We start from the raw sequence: 15,534 nt of genomic DNA, 5'->3' as shown, positions 1-15,534 counted from the left end.
GAAAGAATTGGGAGGAGGATTCAAGCGTTCAGGAACGTGCTGCTACACGCGGAGGTGCGCGTACAGAAAGACAAGAACACAAAGCTAATAGGAATCAGCTATAATAACGCCTTCTACATTTCCTTTGTCCTCTCAAGTTTCATGGAAAGAAACAGCTCAGAATTTTGTTTGTGTATCTTACCTCTTTTTTTTTTTAATATCTGCAATCTCTACATTCCTCAGGCAGACAAAACTTTCGTTATTACAGAGCCATGTCTTCTCTTTTTTGGAGAATCTGTTACTTTCCCTCCATGTAGATGAGCTGATCACACTCTCTAGTTCCACGGTTGAACACATAATTGCAGCAGAATCAAAGACAAAGCCACATTGCCCAGGTCGAAGGGATGGTTTCAAAAATCACATCGCACCCAACCGAGGTCAGTCAGGGTTCATTCTTGGTTTGTTGTTTGTTTTTAGGAACATTACTGGGGAAAAGGCTTTGTCTTATTGCTGGGTTATTAAGCCGTCCAAGAGCTGTTACCCAGACCTGTTGGTGACATATTTTCAACAACACAAGGCAACCTCACTTTTTCACCAAGGAAAGCAGAATAAGTGAAGGAGAGAGAAGGAGTGCCCCCAGAGATGGTTAAATATTTAGATTAAGCTGTGCCTTTAGGCTGCCACAGCATGGATCTCTCATTAGAAGACACAATAACTTCTAATTTTGTTCATAGTAGTTTGATTTGGGTTGTTTTTAGGCTTAGTCCTAATAATCATAATAATAGAATATACTTTCGGAAGTTATCTTGCCTTAGGATGACTCTTTAGTCATGGGAAAATAATATAGGCAGAACCTTAATATTTCCTTGAGATAAACAATTTGTTTAGTTTAATTCCCGTTCATTAGGTTCAGAGGATAAAAGATCGGCCCTGAAGCCAGTGATCAGATTTTTATTCTTGAGTTGTGTAACGAGTAAAAAGTATCATAGCTATCAGCAAGTGCAGAAGCATCCCTGTGGGACTGACACTTGATTTTTCCAATGAGTTGGCTTTAAGACATATTTGGATTTATCAGAATATTTTGGAGTAGACCTCTTTAGGGTTACGTGTGTTCTCTGGAGTATATGATCACAACCGTATTTGCCAAAACTCTACGTAGGGAATGGCCCTTAACACTCCTTACTTTTTTTCAAAGCACACGTACGTTTTAACAAATTCCGTTTCCCCTTAAATTTTTTCTAACTCTCAACACTTGGACCATGTTTACAACAGCTCTCTGCAGAAGCACTCCCAAAGCCCCGCAACGATCAGACTTTGCCTTTCTATAATTGATTCAATTGCCAGCCTCCCCCGGCCGCCCATCCCACGCTGTAGCTCAATCCCACCGTATCATCTCTTCTGTTCCCCCTTCTGCAGTCGGAGCTGTTTGCTTACTGCCTAACGATCTCACTCCCTAACACGTTTTAAGCATCAACTCTAGTTGTGTTTATTGCTGGGATTTAAAAAAAAAGAGCAAGCCACTATCATGTCTTAGTGCGCCTGAGAGATGGATTTGCCAATAATAGTTATGTTCCGATATATAGTAAGTTCTGCGGGAGAGGGGGTCATAACTCACCACGGAGGAACAGATAAGGAGCAGATCAGCTCAGGCTGAAAGGGGTGGTAGTTCTTGGGAGAGACTTCATAGCTGAGATGAGACTTGAGCTGAGATTTGATTTCTTTTATTTGCTTGAAAATTCTCTCTTTTCCTGACATAGCTTCCCCGAGAAAATGATCAAATACTATTTTTCATAAATTTGCCGAGCGTTCTTCTCCATGAAAATAGACTTCACGTCCACTGTTACTTTAGACTGAGCACACTGACAGTTTCAGCCAGACAACTGTCCTTATAAAGTGAGTTATTATAGAAGTCAGACAATTTGCGTTATTATTGCAGAACGATTTGCATAGGCTTAGTAGGTAATTTACCAATACCTTTACTTCACAGGCGTTTATAGGAATATAAAATGATCACCCAGTATTTTACCTTAATACCCTATCGCTTGCCTACTCATTAATTTTATAAAAGAGCTAACTTAGAACTTAATTATATCACATCATATGCTTTTATGATTAAGCAGGTGGTAACGCTTGGACTGCGAGCTCAGCTCTGTCAAAAAAGAAACTTCCTCCTACGTTAGAAATTAATGGGCTTGTAAGGCAGCAGCAATTTGTTTATGGTCTCTTCATGCAAGGAAGACATCATTAAAACTCCATCAGCACCAGCACGACTTTGATAGAACCTATAACATGTTAAAATCAATAAAAGTCCTTCCAAGCGTAATCATATCCTCTATATTGCTCATGACGCCTGCTGTGAAAGGAGACACGAGAACTCACAAATATTACAAAGTAAGTTTCCCGATTAAAAAAATAAATAAACGCATGAGGGCCCTGGGTGGTTCCATCGGTGAGGCGCGCCTGACTCTTGATTTCAGCTCAGGTCATGATCTCAGGGTCGTGAGAGCAAGCCCAGCATGGGGCTCGGAGCCCAGCTCTTTGCAGATTCTGCTTGAAATTCTCTCCCTCTCCCTCTGGTCCTCCCCAATCCCTCCCTGGCCCCACCTCCTGCCCCTCTAAAATAAAACAAATAAAATCTTTCAAAAAAAAGTAAGAGTAAACGTGTGTTTTCTTTCTCTCTAGTGTGTGTGAGTGTGAGAGAAGTTGTGTGGGCCTGTGGGGGGGCAGGTGTGCGCGTGTCTGCCTACGTGCATGTGCACACTTTGAAAATCGACTTATGTCTTCCGATACTTTGCCAAGAGAGAGAAGTAGGAAAGGGCAAATGAGAGGAAAGTGCCTTCAGCCATCGCTGAGGCACTGGGAGTGGCAGGAAATAACGAGACTGAGGCAGCTCGGTTCCCGACATAGAGGATGAGGCCTGGTCGTCAACTATCCAGCTGCCAGCTACAAACAGCCATGTGGAGGGCTTCCCCGTGTACACCACCTCCAGACAGGATAATCTCTAGCCACTTTGCCTCTCTGCTGGGGAAATGAAAGGCTCAGGGCTTGTTACTGGTGCTGAAGCTTCTGGAAGGAAGGCTTCACCGGGTCAGCGTACCTGCACCACCCGCCCCACTGCTACGTGGTGTTGCCAAGAAATGGATGGTGATCAATTAAAAAAAAAATGTTTCCAGTTTTGTTTACCTTGGATTGTGTCTGGTATCACAGAACAGCCACCTGGCTAGAGATGTATGACAGGCGGGAAACATGGTGGCGAAGACGAGTGTCGATGGCTAGGGCAGTGTTTTGGGTAAAGGTGAAGAAGTAAAAGGGAGGCTCACTAACCTGTTGCATTAGTCACTTGGCTTTGATTTTACTCATTTTCATGATTGCTGAGAATCTCCCTTTGTTGCTCATGCCTGGCCCCAGGGACTCGCCTAGTCTCCCTTTCTGTTGAAGGGATGCCCATGCTCCCTGCATCCCTTCCCATGAAGGCCTGCTCCCCAGTGGCAGGCGCCCTGCACGTAGAGTTGCACCTATAGCGGCCTTGTGTCTGGAGGGACGTGCTATTGGGACACATAGAGTCTAAGAATCACGACAGTACAATACAGTTTCCACAGATTAATTTGTGTCTTTTGATATTGACCCTTCCTATCTGGCCTCGGGCAGCGTAAGGTGGACTGGCGAGTGTCTCTGCTTTGTAATACATCCTTTCCACTCCCAGAGGTCAGAAAGAGGAGGCAGAGAAACGAGAGACACCGAAGACTCACATTATGAGTCTGGAAGGAGCCCCCTGCATCATCATCATCATCATCATCATCATCATCATCATCATCATAATTCACAATACCTAGTGCCTGAGGAGAGTAGAGATGCCTGTTGACGGGCGCACAACTGCAGACAACGCAGCAGCCCTGACAGACATGGGATTCTCACTTTGGACTTCATTTCCTGTCTTTTCTTCCCTTTCAGCGTGAAGAGTTAAGTAGACACTGAGATGTTTATGAACATTGGAAGCTTCCCCTTACGGTGTATCCCAGACCCTGTTTGAACGCACGGCTCTCCGAGTGGAGCCCCATCCAAGTCCAGGCCCGCGGCGCTGCAAGGGCGGCCTGAGGTGGTCCTTGCTCATAAGACACGACAGGGTCTTGCCTGGCATTAAGGACGCGCAGGTTGCAGCCACCTGGGGAAGGACAACTGAGCGGCTCTCTCGGTTGGGTTTTTCTTTTGCAAGATTAGAATCTAGAATCTAGACCAGACTTTGGCACAACTGCTCCCTAATCAAACTAGACGGTGAGTTATGATCCACCCACTGCCGGTCATGAAGCCACTTCCTTTCAGGGATAATCGGAAACACAACTGGCAACCGTTGGCAGGTGGTTGGGACCCACTCAACGCTCTTTAGGGATATTTGTCCACGTTTCCTTGACACCCTACGGTCTGAAATTTCTTTCATAGAGTGGGGCTAAAACACCAATGAGAATTCCTCAAACCAGAAGGGAGAGCACTTATCAAACCGTCATGGGATTGGACGGGGGGTGAGTCTTGTTACTGGTCAAGAGCCATGTGTTCTCACGTGCCTACAGCACGAGGGCTTCAAATCAAAAGCACCTGCGTGGCCCTGGAACGCTTCAGATGTTGGATACTAAGTCCAGGCGTCCCGAGGTATAAAGTGATCCCGTGTAGGCGACACCTAACCTCATCAGCTCTCCTCCGCTCCTCCTCACTTCAAGTTGCCAGGATGCAGTTTTATTCTAAATAGTGGTCCTTCCACGACGCCCCGGTCAAATAATCAATCAATCAATCAATCAGTCATCAATCAGACCAGAGACGCACATACACTGACATGAAAACATACATTTATTCAAATGATCACAAATTTCAGAAACTAAACTGAGATTGAAGTAGACACTCGTTGTGTGTCTCGTTGAATAGACATTTTGATGAATAAATCAGTATTCTCAATCGTCCACCATTCACGTGACTGACTGGACCCTGTTATTTTGGCAAATAAAATTAACTGTTATTTTGGCAAAATATATGTACAACTTAACTGTGCTGTCATTCTAATTTTACAAGAAGAATGTGAGGCCCAGATTAGGATCTGCTTCTTGCTAAGACGCAAATGTATCTTCTAGTAAAGGGCAAATTATTTTCTTTTTTTTAAAGATTTTATCTATTTGACAGAAAGAGAGAGAGAGAGAGAGAAAGAGGGGGGAGGTGGAGGGAGCACAGGTGGAGAGAAGAGGGAGAAGCAAGCAGGAGCTCCGTGGAGCAGGGACCCCGATGCGGGGCTCTGACCCCAGGACCGGGTCATGACCGGAGCCAAAGGCCGATGCCTAACCCACCGAGCCACCCAGGGGCCCCTAGCAAAGGGCATTTTCATTCCATCTTTCCTGCCTTTTTCCATGTGGTCAAATTAGTTCAGAAAAAGTGTCTGTTTGCAGTGAAATGATGAGCATCCCAAACGCATCCTACAAATGAGAAACGTTTAAGTTTTATATGTCATATAGGGAAAAACCGTCTGGTTCAATTACACTGGGGAATAGTCCACGGCCCATGCTACATACGTGGGAAAATAAGAGCTTTCAAATTTGGGGCAAATGTAAAATGATTCCTGTCACAGATTCATACTGTTTTTGAGGCCAAGTCATATTGTCCTATCCATACTTCTTACCGTTCCATCTCTACTTTTTCTTCCCCAAATACTAGATTATTCTAAAAGTATAAGTTCATTCACAAATTTTAACTTTTTGGCCCAACAAATTCAAAACGGTATGTGGCTGCAAGTGCTGCTACACCTTAACACAGACATATCATATCTCATTCCTGCTTCTCTCTCAGCTGTGGAACTCCTCAATCTTACCCAAAGGGACCAAAAAACAATAGCGAAATTTGGCAATATCTGATATCTCAGTGAAAAAGACACGTTTGGAGTGACTGTTAAGGGAAACCTATACTGAAAAGTTTCCGTAAATAACTACTCTTTTGGATAAAACATCTTCACTCCAGATAATGGATGTTGCAGGAAGGTCAGATCCTTTATTAATCAATTACAAAATTCTAATGATTTTGATATGTTGGCATAATTGACTTTATTCTATTAAAAGGTTGGTAGAGGGATCCCTGGGTGGCGCAGTGGTTTGGCGCCTGCCTTTGGCCCAGGGCGCGATCCTGGAGACCCGGGATCGAATCCCACGTCAGGCTCCTGGTGCATGGAGCCTGCTTCTCCCTCTGCCTCTGTCTCTGCCTCTCTCTCTCTCTCTCCCTCTCTGTGACTATTGTAAATAAATAATAAAAAAAAAAAATTAAAAAAAAACTTTAAAAAAAAAATAAAAGGTTTCTTTTAGGCCGTGTGTCCTTTCGATTAATATTAAAATATTTTACATTTTAAAAATTTAGCTCATTCCCCCGACACTGTTATATAACATATTCACATTTTTATGCTAGATATGCACAGCAAAAAACATTTATGGATTTCCACATTAGATTTTTGACATGCCAAGGACTTTTGATGTTTTATTTTTATGTTTCTACTTTTTTCTTCTACTGAGTTTAAATTTTAGTTTGTTGTGATTGAGACCATCCACAGTAATTTTTAACTTGCATGTGTGCTGCCTAAAATAAAAAAAAAATAAAAAAAAAACACAAAATGTTAAGGTAGTTTGATCCTTATTAGCCAAAAATGCTCCCTTGAAATTTTGATTTCATATCAAGGACTCTTTTTAAGGTTTCAAAATACATCAGTTTTTAGCCAAATGAAATCTAGAAAGTAACTTGTTTGATTTTTTTCCCCAGTGCTGATGTGATTACATTATATTATGGTCTAGCGTTAAAGTTAAATGTCTCGCCTTTCACATTAGAATATTAACTTCAGAATGACTTTGTTCACCAATGAATCTTTAGTCCCTGGAATAGTGTGTGGGTTAGAGTAAGTGCTCAGTATTGATATTTTTGGAATAAATAAGTACAGTTGTATGGAATTAAAATATGCAAAGGAAATTAAGTGATGATTAAGAGACCTAATGTACATCACAAATTGAACTTTTATACTCATAAATACAAATATATACTGCACGCAAATACTTTATATAAAGTTTAATAAAGTAGATCTTTTCAATTTTATATTTGCTGTTGAATTGGTTGCTTTCCTGGGAAGCTGAAAGATTAAAACTTCTTTAAAAAATAGCTTAATTTCAAAGCCACTATATTTGTTACTTTAAATCCATTTACTAAAACTCTCTTTAGAATTTGCAGGGTTTTTTTTTTTTTTTTGTCTTCTTCCAACCATCCATGACTTATATTTTATAATTCTCATAAATTTTAAGTAGGTAAATTATTCTATCACTCTTCAAAAATGCTGTTACTATAGAAATTTAGCTCAATATTTTAAAAAATGATATCACAAAAATGTGTTTAAAAATAACACCCTCAACAAAAATAAAATGATCTGCTTTGTGATTCTATGACAAAAGAAAAAAAATTAAATCAACAAACAAAAATAATTTTTAACATACATAGGAAAATGATATCCAAGAGGCTGAGAAATCTGATTTTGAAATTCAACATTTTCAAAAAAACTTTCCTAGCTAGTTTGTGATGTATTCATTTTAAAAAATCAAGGAAAATATTAAGAACCCTTTATGCTTCTACCTGTAACCCAGAAAATCATTAAGAAAACAGTTTAGTTTGGTTACAAGTGTCTTTATTTTGTAAACTATACAGAAACAGTAAAAAAGAAAATGCATTGTACTTGAAATATTACATAAAGTCAACATTAATTTTTTTTTTTTTTTTAGTGTGTATAAATCAAATTGAAATAATTCACCATTTTCACTTTCAATGAATTGTTACTGGGAGAAAAGTTGACCCACTGTTTAAATTATGATACCAATGTGTAACATCCAACAGGTTTTTCCATTTGTATTATGGGCACAAAACCATAGGTCTGATATACTTAAAAGTGATGGTTTGCCAAAATGTCTACACAATTAATTAACATGCTAACTTAAATACAGCAATTAAAGTAATTTTTGTTACAGTTAAATCTTAAATGCTACTCTACACAATAATCATAAACAAGTCCACATGGCAATTATGTAACAATAGAAAAAAAGAAAGAAACATATTCCATTTTCTTCATTCCAGCAGCAGTACCTTTACTGGTATTAATTTGTTAATTAGGTGTGCTTAAATATTGCCTAATATCCTATATTGGTATGCATGCTAAAACCTTTCTATTTCTATTTTGCAAGGCACCATACAATACGGTCTCTAAGTTGCGACACTAGTAATAAAAATGTCATAATTCTAGGATTAAATGTAAATTTTTTATCTAAAATAAGAAATAAAATGAGAATTAAGATTCTTAAATTTGACATTGAGGCAAATGACAAACCTTTTGTGAAAATATGGTTCAAATGAATCTCTCCTTTTGTCTTCCTACTTTAAATTCTGCACCCTAAATTGCTGGTCAGAAAGATAAACCTAGAAAGGTAAATCAATCATGCTGTTTTAAGAAATTAAAAAAAAAAATCTACATGAGAATGCTATCCGAATTAAAATAAAAAATTAGAAAGGACAACTAAGTTTGTAACTTTCAGAATCCATGGTTTTCTATACTTGCCATTTTGTAAACTATCCTAGCATATCCAGAATAATGTCGTCATCGGAAACATCACTATTAATGTAAACACGATGGAGGACTCTACCCTCGTCCTTGTGTTTCTTACCCTGTGGCATCCCCTCACTCACCGTAGGCTTGGGAAGATGCTACTTTGGAATAGCAGTTAAGGTCACGCTTATTTTTATAAAATCCTTGGGACTCAGGACACCAGTAAGTTGTTGTAAATTCAACTTAGAATCTCTCTCAGAAAAATAACGTATAGGACCTCAAGCACTGGTTCTTGTTTTGTTTGAGGGAAATTTATATAGTTTGTTCTTATGGAAACTTGTTTGTATCAGTAGCTCTTCCTAACTTTCCTTTGCCTGGCTAGGCTCCCTATGCATTTTCTTTTCCTCTAAGGCATATAAAAACTCAAAGTAAATGATTCTTATTTAAACATAAAGTTCTATGACATTAGTTGCAGTATTTGAAATAATTATACAAAATATATGTGAGTTTTAGAATCATTTTGTTTGGGGGGGGAAGGTCATTCTCAATAGGTTATCACTTTGTAAGTAATAGAAAGGTAGACTTTATCAATCTCTGCTCTCATCAATCAGATGTATCCATCATGGTCATCACCATCATCATCATCATCCCCTTCATCTTCATCATCATCTTCAATTTCATCTTCATCATTCATAATATCATCTTCATCATCTTCGTCATCAGTCCATTCATGGAAATCTCCACTTGCAAAATCTCCGGAGATCTCAAAATCGATAGCTTAGGGAAAAAGTAAGCATTAATGTTATTTGATTGAGCGGTGAGATAATTTCTGAGGGATGTAAAATTCTGATAAAAATTAAGCAAATTAATAAAATAAATCTTTGTGGCTTAAGCCACGAAATTTATGGAGATTTGTTACAATAGCAATAGAAAACTAACGTAGCTAAGTCAGTATTTAAAAAAAAAAACATTTAGAAATATCTCCATTACTATTTATGGAGGCCATAATGCACATATAGCTCATTGTATTTATTTTTCCAACTCCTTTAATGTTAGTGTGTCCTTATCTTCTACCCTTTCTAATATTTTAGTCTTATAATTTTCTGGTAGCTAGTTAAACCAAATCCTGCTAACGTAATCCAATGTTTATAAATTGATTTCACGAGACCTCACGTTGAAGTTCACATCTCACGTAAGGACAATGTCATTTCTATCCTCCAACATCAGGTTTCTTCTTAGTAATTTCAACATGCTGAGAAAACACAGAAGTTGTGTTCTCAAAACAATTTCCCTGTTCACTCATTGAATTCATCTCCATGTGACCTTTATCTACAACATAAAAAAAATTAGAATTCTTTATCCATCACTGGCGCACTGATATTTGATGTAATTAATAAGGCAGCGTTTTAAACTATGTATTACAAAGACGTCTTCTTTACATGTGAAAGTTATGTTAGGCATGTGCTGAATACTACTTGATCCTACTTAAATCTCATAACACTGGTTAGAAAACGAAAACCAAGCTATTAAAAATGTTACGGAAGAAATAAATGCAGAACTGGTGTTTAAGCACTAGATGAGATCACCTTTATATAGTTTACCATTTATATTTTTAAAAAATCACAGTCTATCAGTTTAAAAATTGCATAGAAGAGGGGATCTTGGGTGGCTCAGTCAGTTAAGCCTCTGCCATCTGCTCAGGTCATGACCTTGAGGTCCTGAGACCCTGGGATCCTGGGATCCTGGGATCTAGCCCTGTGTTGGCCTTCCCGCTCAGTGGGGCGTCTGCTTCTTCCTCTCCCTCTGCTCCTCCCCACCCTGCTTGTTCTCTGTCTCTCAAATAAATAAATCAGGGGATCCCCGGGTGGCTCAGCAGTTTAGTGCCTGCCTTCAGCCCAGGGGGTGATCCTGGAGACCCGGGATCAAATCCCACATCAGGCTCTCTGCATGGAGCCTGCTTCTCCCTCTGCCTGTGACTCTGCCACTCTCTCTCTCTGTCTCTCATGAATAAATAAATCTTTAAAAAATAAAAATGAAAAATAAATCAAAAAAATATTTTTAAAAAAACTGCATAAAAGAGACACTAAACATCTTCTAGGGCCCCTTAGATAGTACCCAGTAGCGGTGTCTCAGCAGTTGAGCATCTGCCTCCAGCCCTGGGTGTGATCTCAGGATCTAGGATCCAGGATCGAGTCCCACATTGGGCTCCCTGCACGGAGCCTGCTTCTCCCTCTGCCTGTGTGTCTGTCTCTCTCTGCGTCTCTCATGAATAAATAAATAAAATCTTAAAAAAATATATATGAAAAATTATCTAAAATACAAGTGCTTTATTTTTATTTTTCCTCATGTATGTTAGTTGAGACAGAGTCCATTAATCCTTACTACATATGTGTGTGCATGAGCATGAGTGTGCATGTTGTATTCGTGTGTGTGCTAAATGGCTTTTGTCACAAAAACCACCATCGAACAAATACAAATACTCACTTGAAATTTCCATCCCGAAAAAGGTATTTTATGAAATAAAAAAGACCCCACATTTAAAGCTTTAAAATACAAGTATGTGATGCTCAATTGAACTGCAATATTATTTGTTAGGTCTGTACATAAAGATCATGTTCACAAAAAGAATTAAAATATTAATTATAATTACCCTCCTAACATTTAAACTGTATTTTCCCACCCAGACATAAAGCCATATGCCCAGATAGCTGCAATTTATGGACTTTTACTTTCAAAAGCTCAGCTTTTCTCCTGTGAGTGAGCCTTCCTACTCCGGAGGTCAATTTCTCCAAAGGTATAGGGACCTTTGGAGGGTCCCCTGGCCCGGACTAGAGAGCATCAGGGCCTGCCTCGTGTGCGAGGTGAGAGGAAAGCAAAGGCCACTCAACACCCTTCCTGCATCTGCAGGAGTGAAAAGGGCCCACCTTAAAGTGCCTGAGCTAGGCCATTCCATTTATTATTGATGCTGGTTTTTCATGGGCCAGAAGTGACTCCTTTTTGTCACTACCCCCCTCCCCCCATGTATCCTATGTTCTTAGGGACGGGTATGTCCTCATTAAATGCTTGAACCAATGAATGAGATTCTCTAGAACCTTCCCTGTGCTTTGGGAAGTCATTAAACAAATAACCCTTCCTACCGCAGTCTGCAGCACCGCTTGTCCTCGACCCCATTACTTCATTTCCGTATCTGTCGACACACCAGCACTGCCCCAGGCTGCCGTGGCACTGCGTTGGTTTGTAGTAACCATCCTCATCACACACGGGGACGTACTGGCCTGGAGGGGCACATGCACACATCATGAATAAGCTGGGCTCCCTTCCATGGTCGCTGAGTAAGCGTGAATTCACCCCCACACACACGCGGCCTTCCCACTCCAGGGTGTGCATGAGTGACTCATGCTGAACAAAACAGGGAGGGTCACTGCTGTCACGGAGCAGGCCATTGGGTTCCTTTGGTTGAGCAAATTTACCATTTCTCTTTCTCATTCTGCAGGGGGTAGTGTTCTTGGAGGTGTAATACAGGTTCAGACCCCGGTCAATGCCGCGTGTCTCAAATCATCCAGGCCGCTCAGACCCCTGACCCCACACTGTCATCGCTGCCAACTTTCTATTTTCATTTGCCCAAATTTTCATTCATGTATTCCAAGCTCTTTCCATTCACCTCAGGCTATTTTCCCAAAATTCAATATTGCTTCATCTCTGCATTTATCTTTTTCTCATCTGGAATCTCTCCTCCTCCCTCCTTCCTACATTATAAGACTTGACATAAATCTGACCCGGAATAGGAAGGCTTCTCTTAAGCTGGAGGATTTCTGATACACTTCTTAGGTCCTGTGTGTGTGTGTGTGTGTGTGTGTGTGTGTGTGCTTTATTATTGCTCCCTTCACCACTACACAGTGATGATACCCCCTATATTGGGAATTTTGGGTTCCCTTAGTTTTGATTGTTATTAGCAACTCTTAAAGTAAGTCTAGTGGGAAAGACAGACATCAGGATGCCTGGGTGACTCAGCGATTAAGCATCTGCCTTCGGCCTAGGGCATGACCCCGGGGTCCTGGGATCGAGTCCCACGTCGGGCTCCCTGCATGGAGCCTGCTTCTCCCTCTGCCTGTGTCTCTGCCTCTCTCTCTCCCTCTGTGTCTCATGAATAAATAAATAAAATCTTTAAAAAAAGACTTTTATTTTCACATCTCTAAAATCTAACAGTACCTGGCACATTGCTAATAATAAATGTTTAATGCATAATTTAGAAGTGAATTCATTTTCTTCAATGTTTATATCAACACAACAATGTACGGTTTAGGAGAGTAAAAAATTTTGTCTTTCTTGTCCATTTTTTTTTCCCCTCAGTGACCAGACACACTATAGTTATCTAGTGAAAGAAAAATAAAACCTGCAAAATAAATTGATAAAATATGAAATTATCTCAACCCATTTCACCTCATAACCATATGGAATCCTAAGTTTATCTCTTTAAAAAGTTTCAAAATTCTGATACATAAATAATTAGTTTTAAAATTGTAAATCATTTGCAAGGTTTGGCCTTTCAATGAAATAAGATAGAATATGACCAATATGGAAAGCTTGAGAACTCCTTCTATGGATGTAAGGGCAGCAAAAATTAAAACAATATCAACATTCTTATCTCTACCTCTAAGAAAGCGAACATAATTTGAATATATTTGACATAAAACTGTTATGATGTAGAGTTAGGGTGACCATTTAATTTATCCTTTATGGCAGTATCCTTTGAAAATGAAAGCGAGCATCATTAAAGATCCTACCAGAACTACCGACATCAACCAAGACTGACTCCGCAAAGGGGAACAGGTGGCCCTTTACTTCTGTATAACAACTGGTCAATTTTCAGATAAGTGTCATTATCCTGCCCAAATTAAAAGAAATATTTTGGCGTTCAGGAGTCTCTAATAATGGCTTCCATGTTTATTATATAAAAAGCATAAAAGTGACTCCTCTCTAATGGCCACTAAATACATTTAAATTTTTTTTGACTTTATCATCAAATCCAGAATTTTAATCCTTGATCAAATCTAAACTATTTTTCAACTGAATTTCATTGGCTTTTCCCATTGTACATGGATGAGCTTTACTTGGTGGAAACAAAGCCACCCGTGCATGGATGTATTACGGCCCTTTGGGGCTGTGTTAGGGCATGCATTTTGTAACAGAGATGAATAAACACGACTCATTGTAGACCCTTCATTGGTAATTCCTCACATCTAAAAATGCTTTATTACAAAACCATTAGCCCTTTCATTTTGAACTACGGGTTTTTCAAGTAATATAAAAAGCTCCTCTAAACACAGAACGTTGTGATGATAAAGGAAGCATGTCATAACACTTCAGTGAGAGTCAGACAGTATAGAATTATGTGCCATTAAATACTCAAGGGCATTCATGTATATGGGGAAACAACAAAACAAAAAACACCATGTGTGTGGTATTCTGCGTTGGATCTAAAACTGAAAAAAAGATACCAGTGGAAAAAACTGGTGAAATCCAAATAAAGTGTAAGTCTTAATTAATAGAAATAGAGCAATGTTAATGTCTCAGAATTAACGTTCTTAGAATGAAAGACAACGGCTATTTGATACATGGTAGGTGGGTACTTTGGAGGAGGCCAAGGAAAGGATGTATATATGCAAACTACGTATGCAAACTAATCTTCGTAAAATTGCTTTAAAATCATTTGAAAAAGAGTTTATTTGAAAATTGTGTGTTTAGAAGAATAAACAAAATAATTATACATAATAGCTTAATAATCTCTTGGTTACTCTAATATTTTAAGGCTTTGAGTGAAATTTGTTATCTATCAACTATCTAGTATATATATTTACTTGCTAAAAGTAAATTAGTAAAAAGTAAAAAAATAAAAACATTAGAAAGTCTATTCAAACTTCCCTGATGTACTGAGGACATGCTCACCCATTTCTCTCTCTCTCTCTCTCTCTCTCTATATATATATATATATATACACACACACACACACATATACATATCTATGTACATATATATATATGCTATTATTCTTGAATTGTTAACAATAGAATTAGAATTAAAGTTTCTGCTGATACTTTAACTTTAGCACTGTTTAAATCTCTTTTTCATTTAATAACTTTCAAAATTAACATTATATTAGGGTAATAAAACAGACATAATATCTTTCAATAGGTAAGATAATAAAAGTAAGTTTAATGGCCTTCAAAAACTTCATAAATTTTGTTACTGAAATTTAGTGTAGTCTATCTTTGTTGGATTAATATTGATTTTATGTTGCTGTTTCCCTGGGGTTATTTATGTAAGCAATAAAGGCTTCAGAAGAATGATCTATTACTCACCTAGGAGCTTCTTCACCCCTTGCCGCTTCTGAATATTGCTGAGCTCCGTCTGGCAAGGTGGGTCTGCAATGACATTAAAAATGTTACTTCAAGGATTATAATTGAACAAAAAAAGTATGATTTCTATGTTACCAATTTTAAGTTGGTCTTTACCTGGCTTAAAAAGACACATACCACATATCAGTTCCTTTTATGGAGTACCTATCTATAGATACATATATGTGCGTCTTTCTGTATACACAGGGAAAGAGACACAGAGAGAGACACTTTCCTAATTACTGATATTAGGTCATCTTGATTTTCTGCAGAGAGATCGAAGTGGATGGAAAAAAAAAGTAAACGATATGAAATATTTGTATGATGGATAATGGTTCTTATGATTTACTTTTAAAGGGTCAGTCAACTCAGCAATGTAAATCCAACTGATGAACTAGTGCCCAAACAATGAACAGATTGTTTTCCCCTCATTTAAAACAGTCTCTATGATACGGAGAAATAGCTTTACATTAAAAAAAAGTAATCTATAAAAAAGTCAATACTCTTTCGAGTTATATCAGACATACTATTCTCAATTTTGATACTGAATAATGCTGACAAGCTTTG

General features: G+C 38.6%; 1 protein-coding gene across 3 annotated transcripts in view; it reads right to left on the bottom strand.

The window, feature by feature from the left end:
- Positions 1-7,653: 7,653 nt before the first annotated feature.
- The window catches only part of SPOCK3 (SPARC (osteonectin), cwcv and kazal like domains proteoglycan 3), a 410,315-nt gene continuing 402,434 nt past the window's right edge, over positions 7,654-15,534 (bottom strand). For all 3 annotated transcript variants that reach the window (XM_041737862.1, XM_041737861.1, XM_041737863.1), the window contains exons 9-11: positions 14,932-14,994; positions 11,710-11,847; positions 7,654-9,349 (exon numbers count right to left, since the gene is read on the bottom strand). In XM_041737862.1, coding sequence (XP_041593796.1) covers positions 9,180-9,349; positions 11,710-11,847; positions 14,932-14,994 — 371 coding nt within the window. In that variant the 3' untranslated portion in view covers positions 7,654-9,179. The remainder of the gene's footprint in view (positions 9,350-11,709; positions 11,848-14,931; positions 14,995-15,534) is intronic.

Source organism: Vulpes lagopus, chromosome 23 (assembly GCF_018345385.1).
Source record: "Vulpes lagopus strain Blue_001 chromosome 23, ASM1834538v1, whole genome shotgun sequence".
Classification (NCBI taxonomy): domain Eukaryota; kingdom Metazoa; phylum Chordata; class Mammalia; order Carnivora; family Canidae; genus Vulpes; species Vulpes lagopus.
Note: the sequence above shows the minus strand (reverse complement) of the source record. Positions and strands in the feature narration are given on the sequence as shown.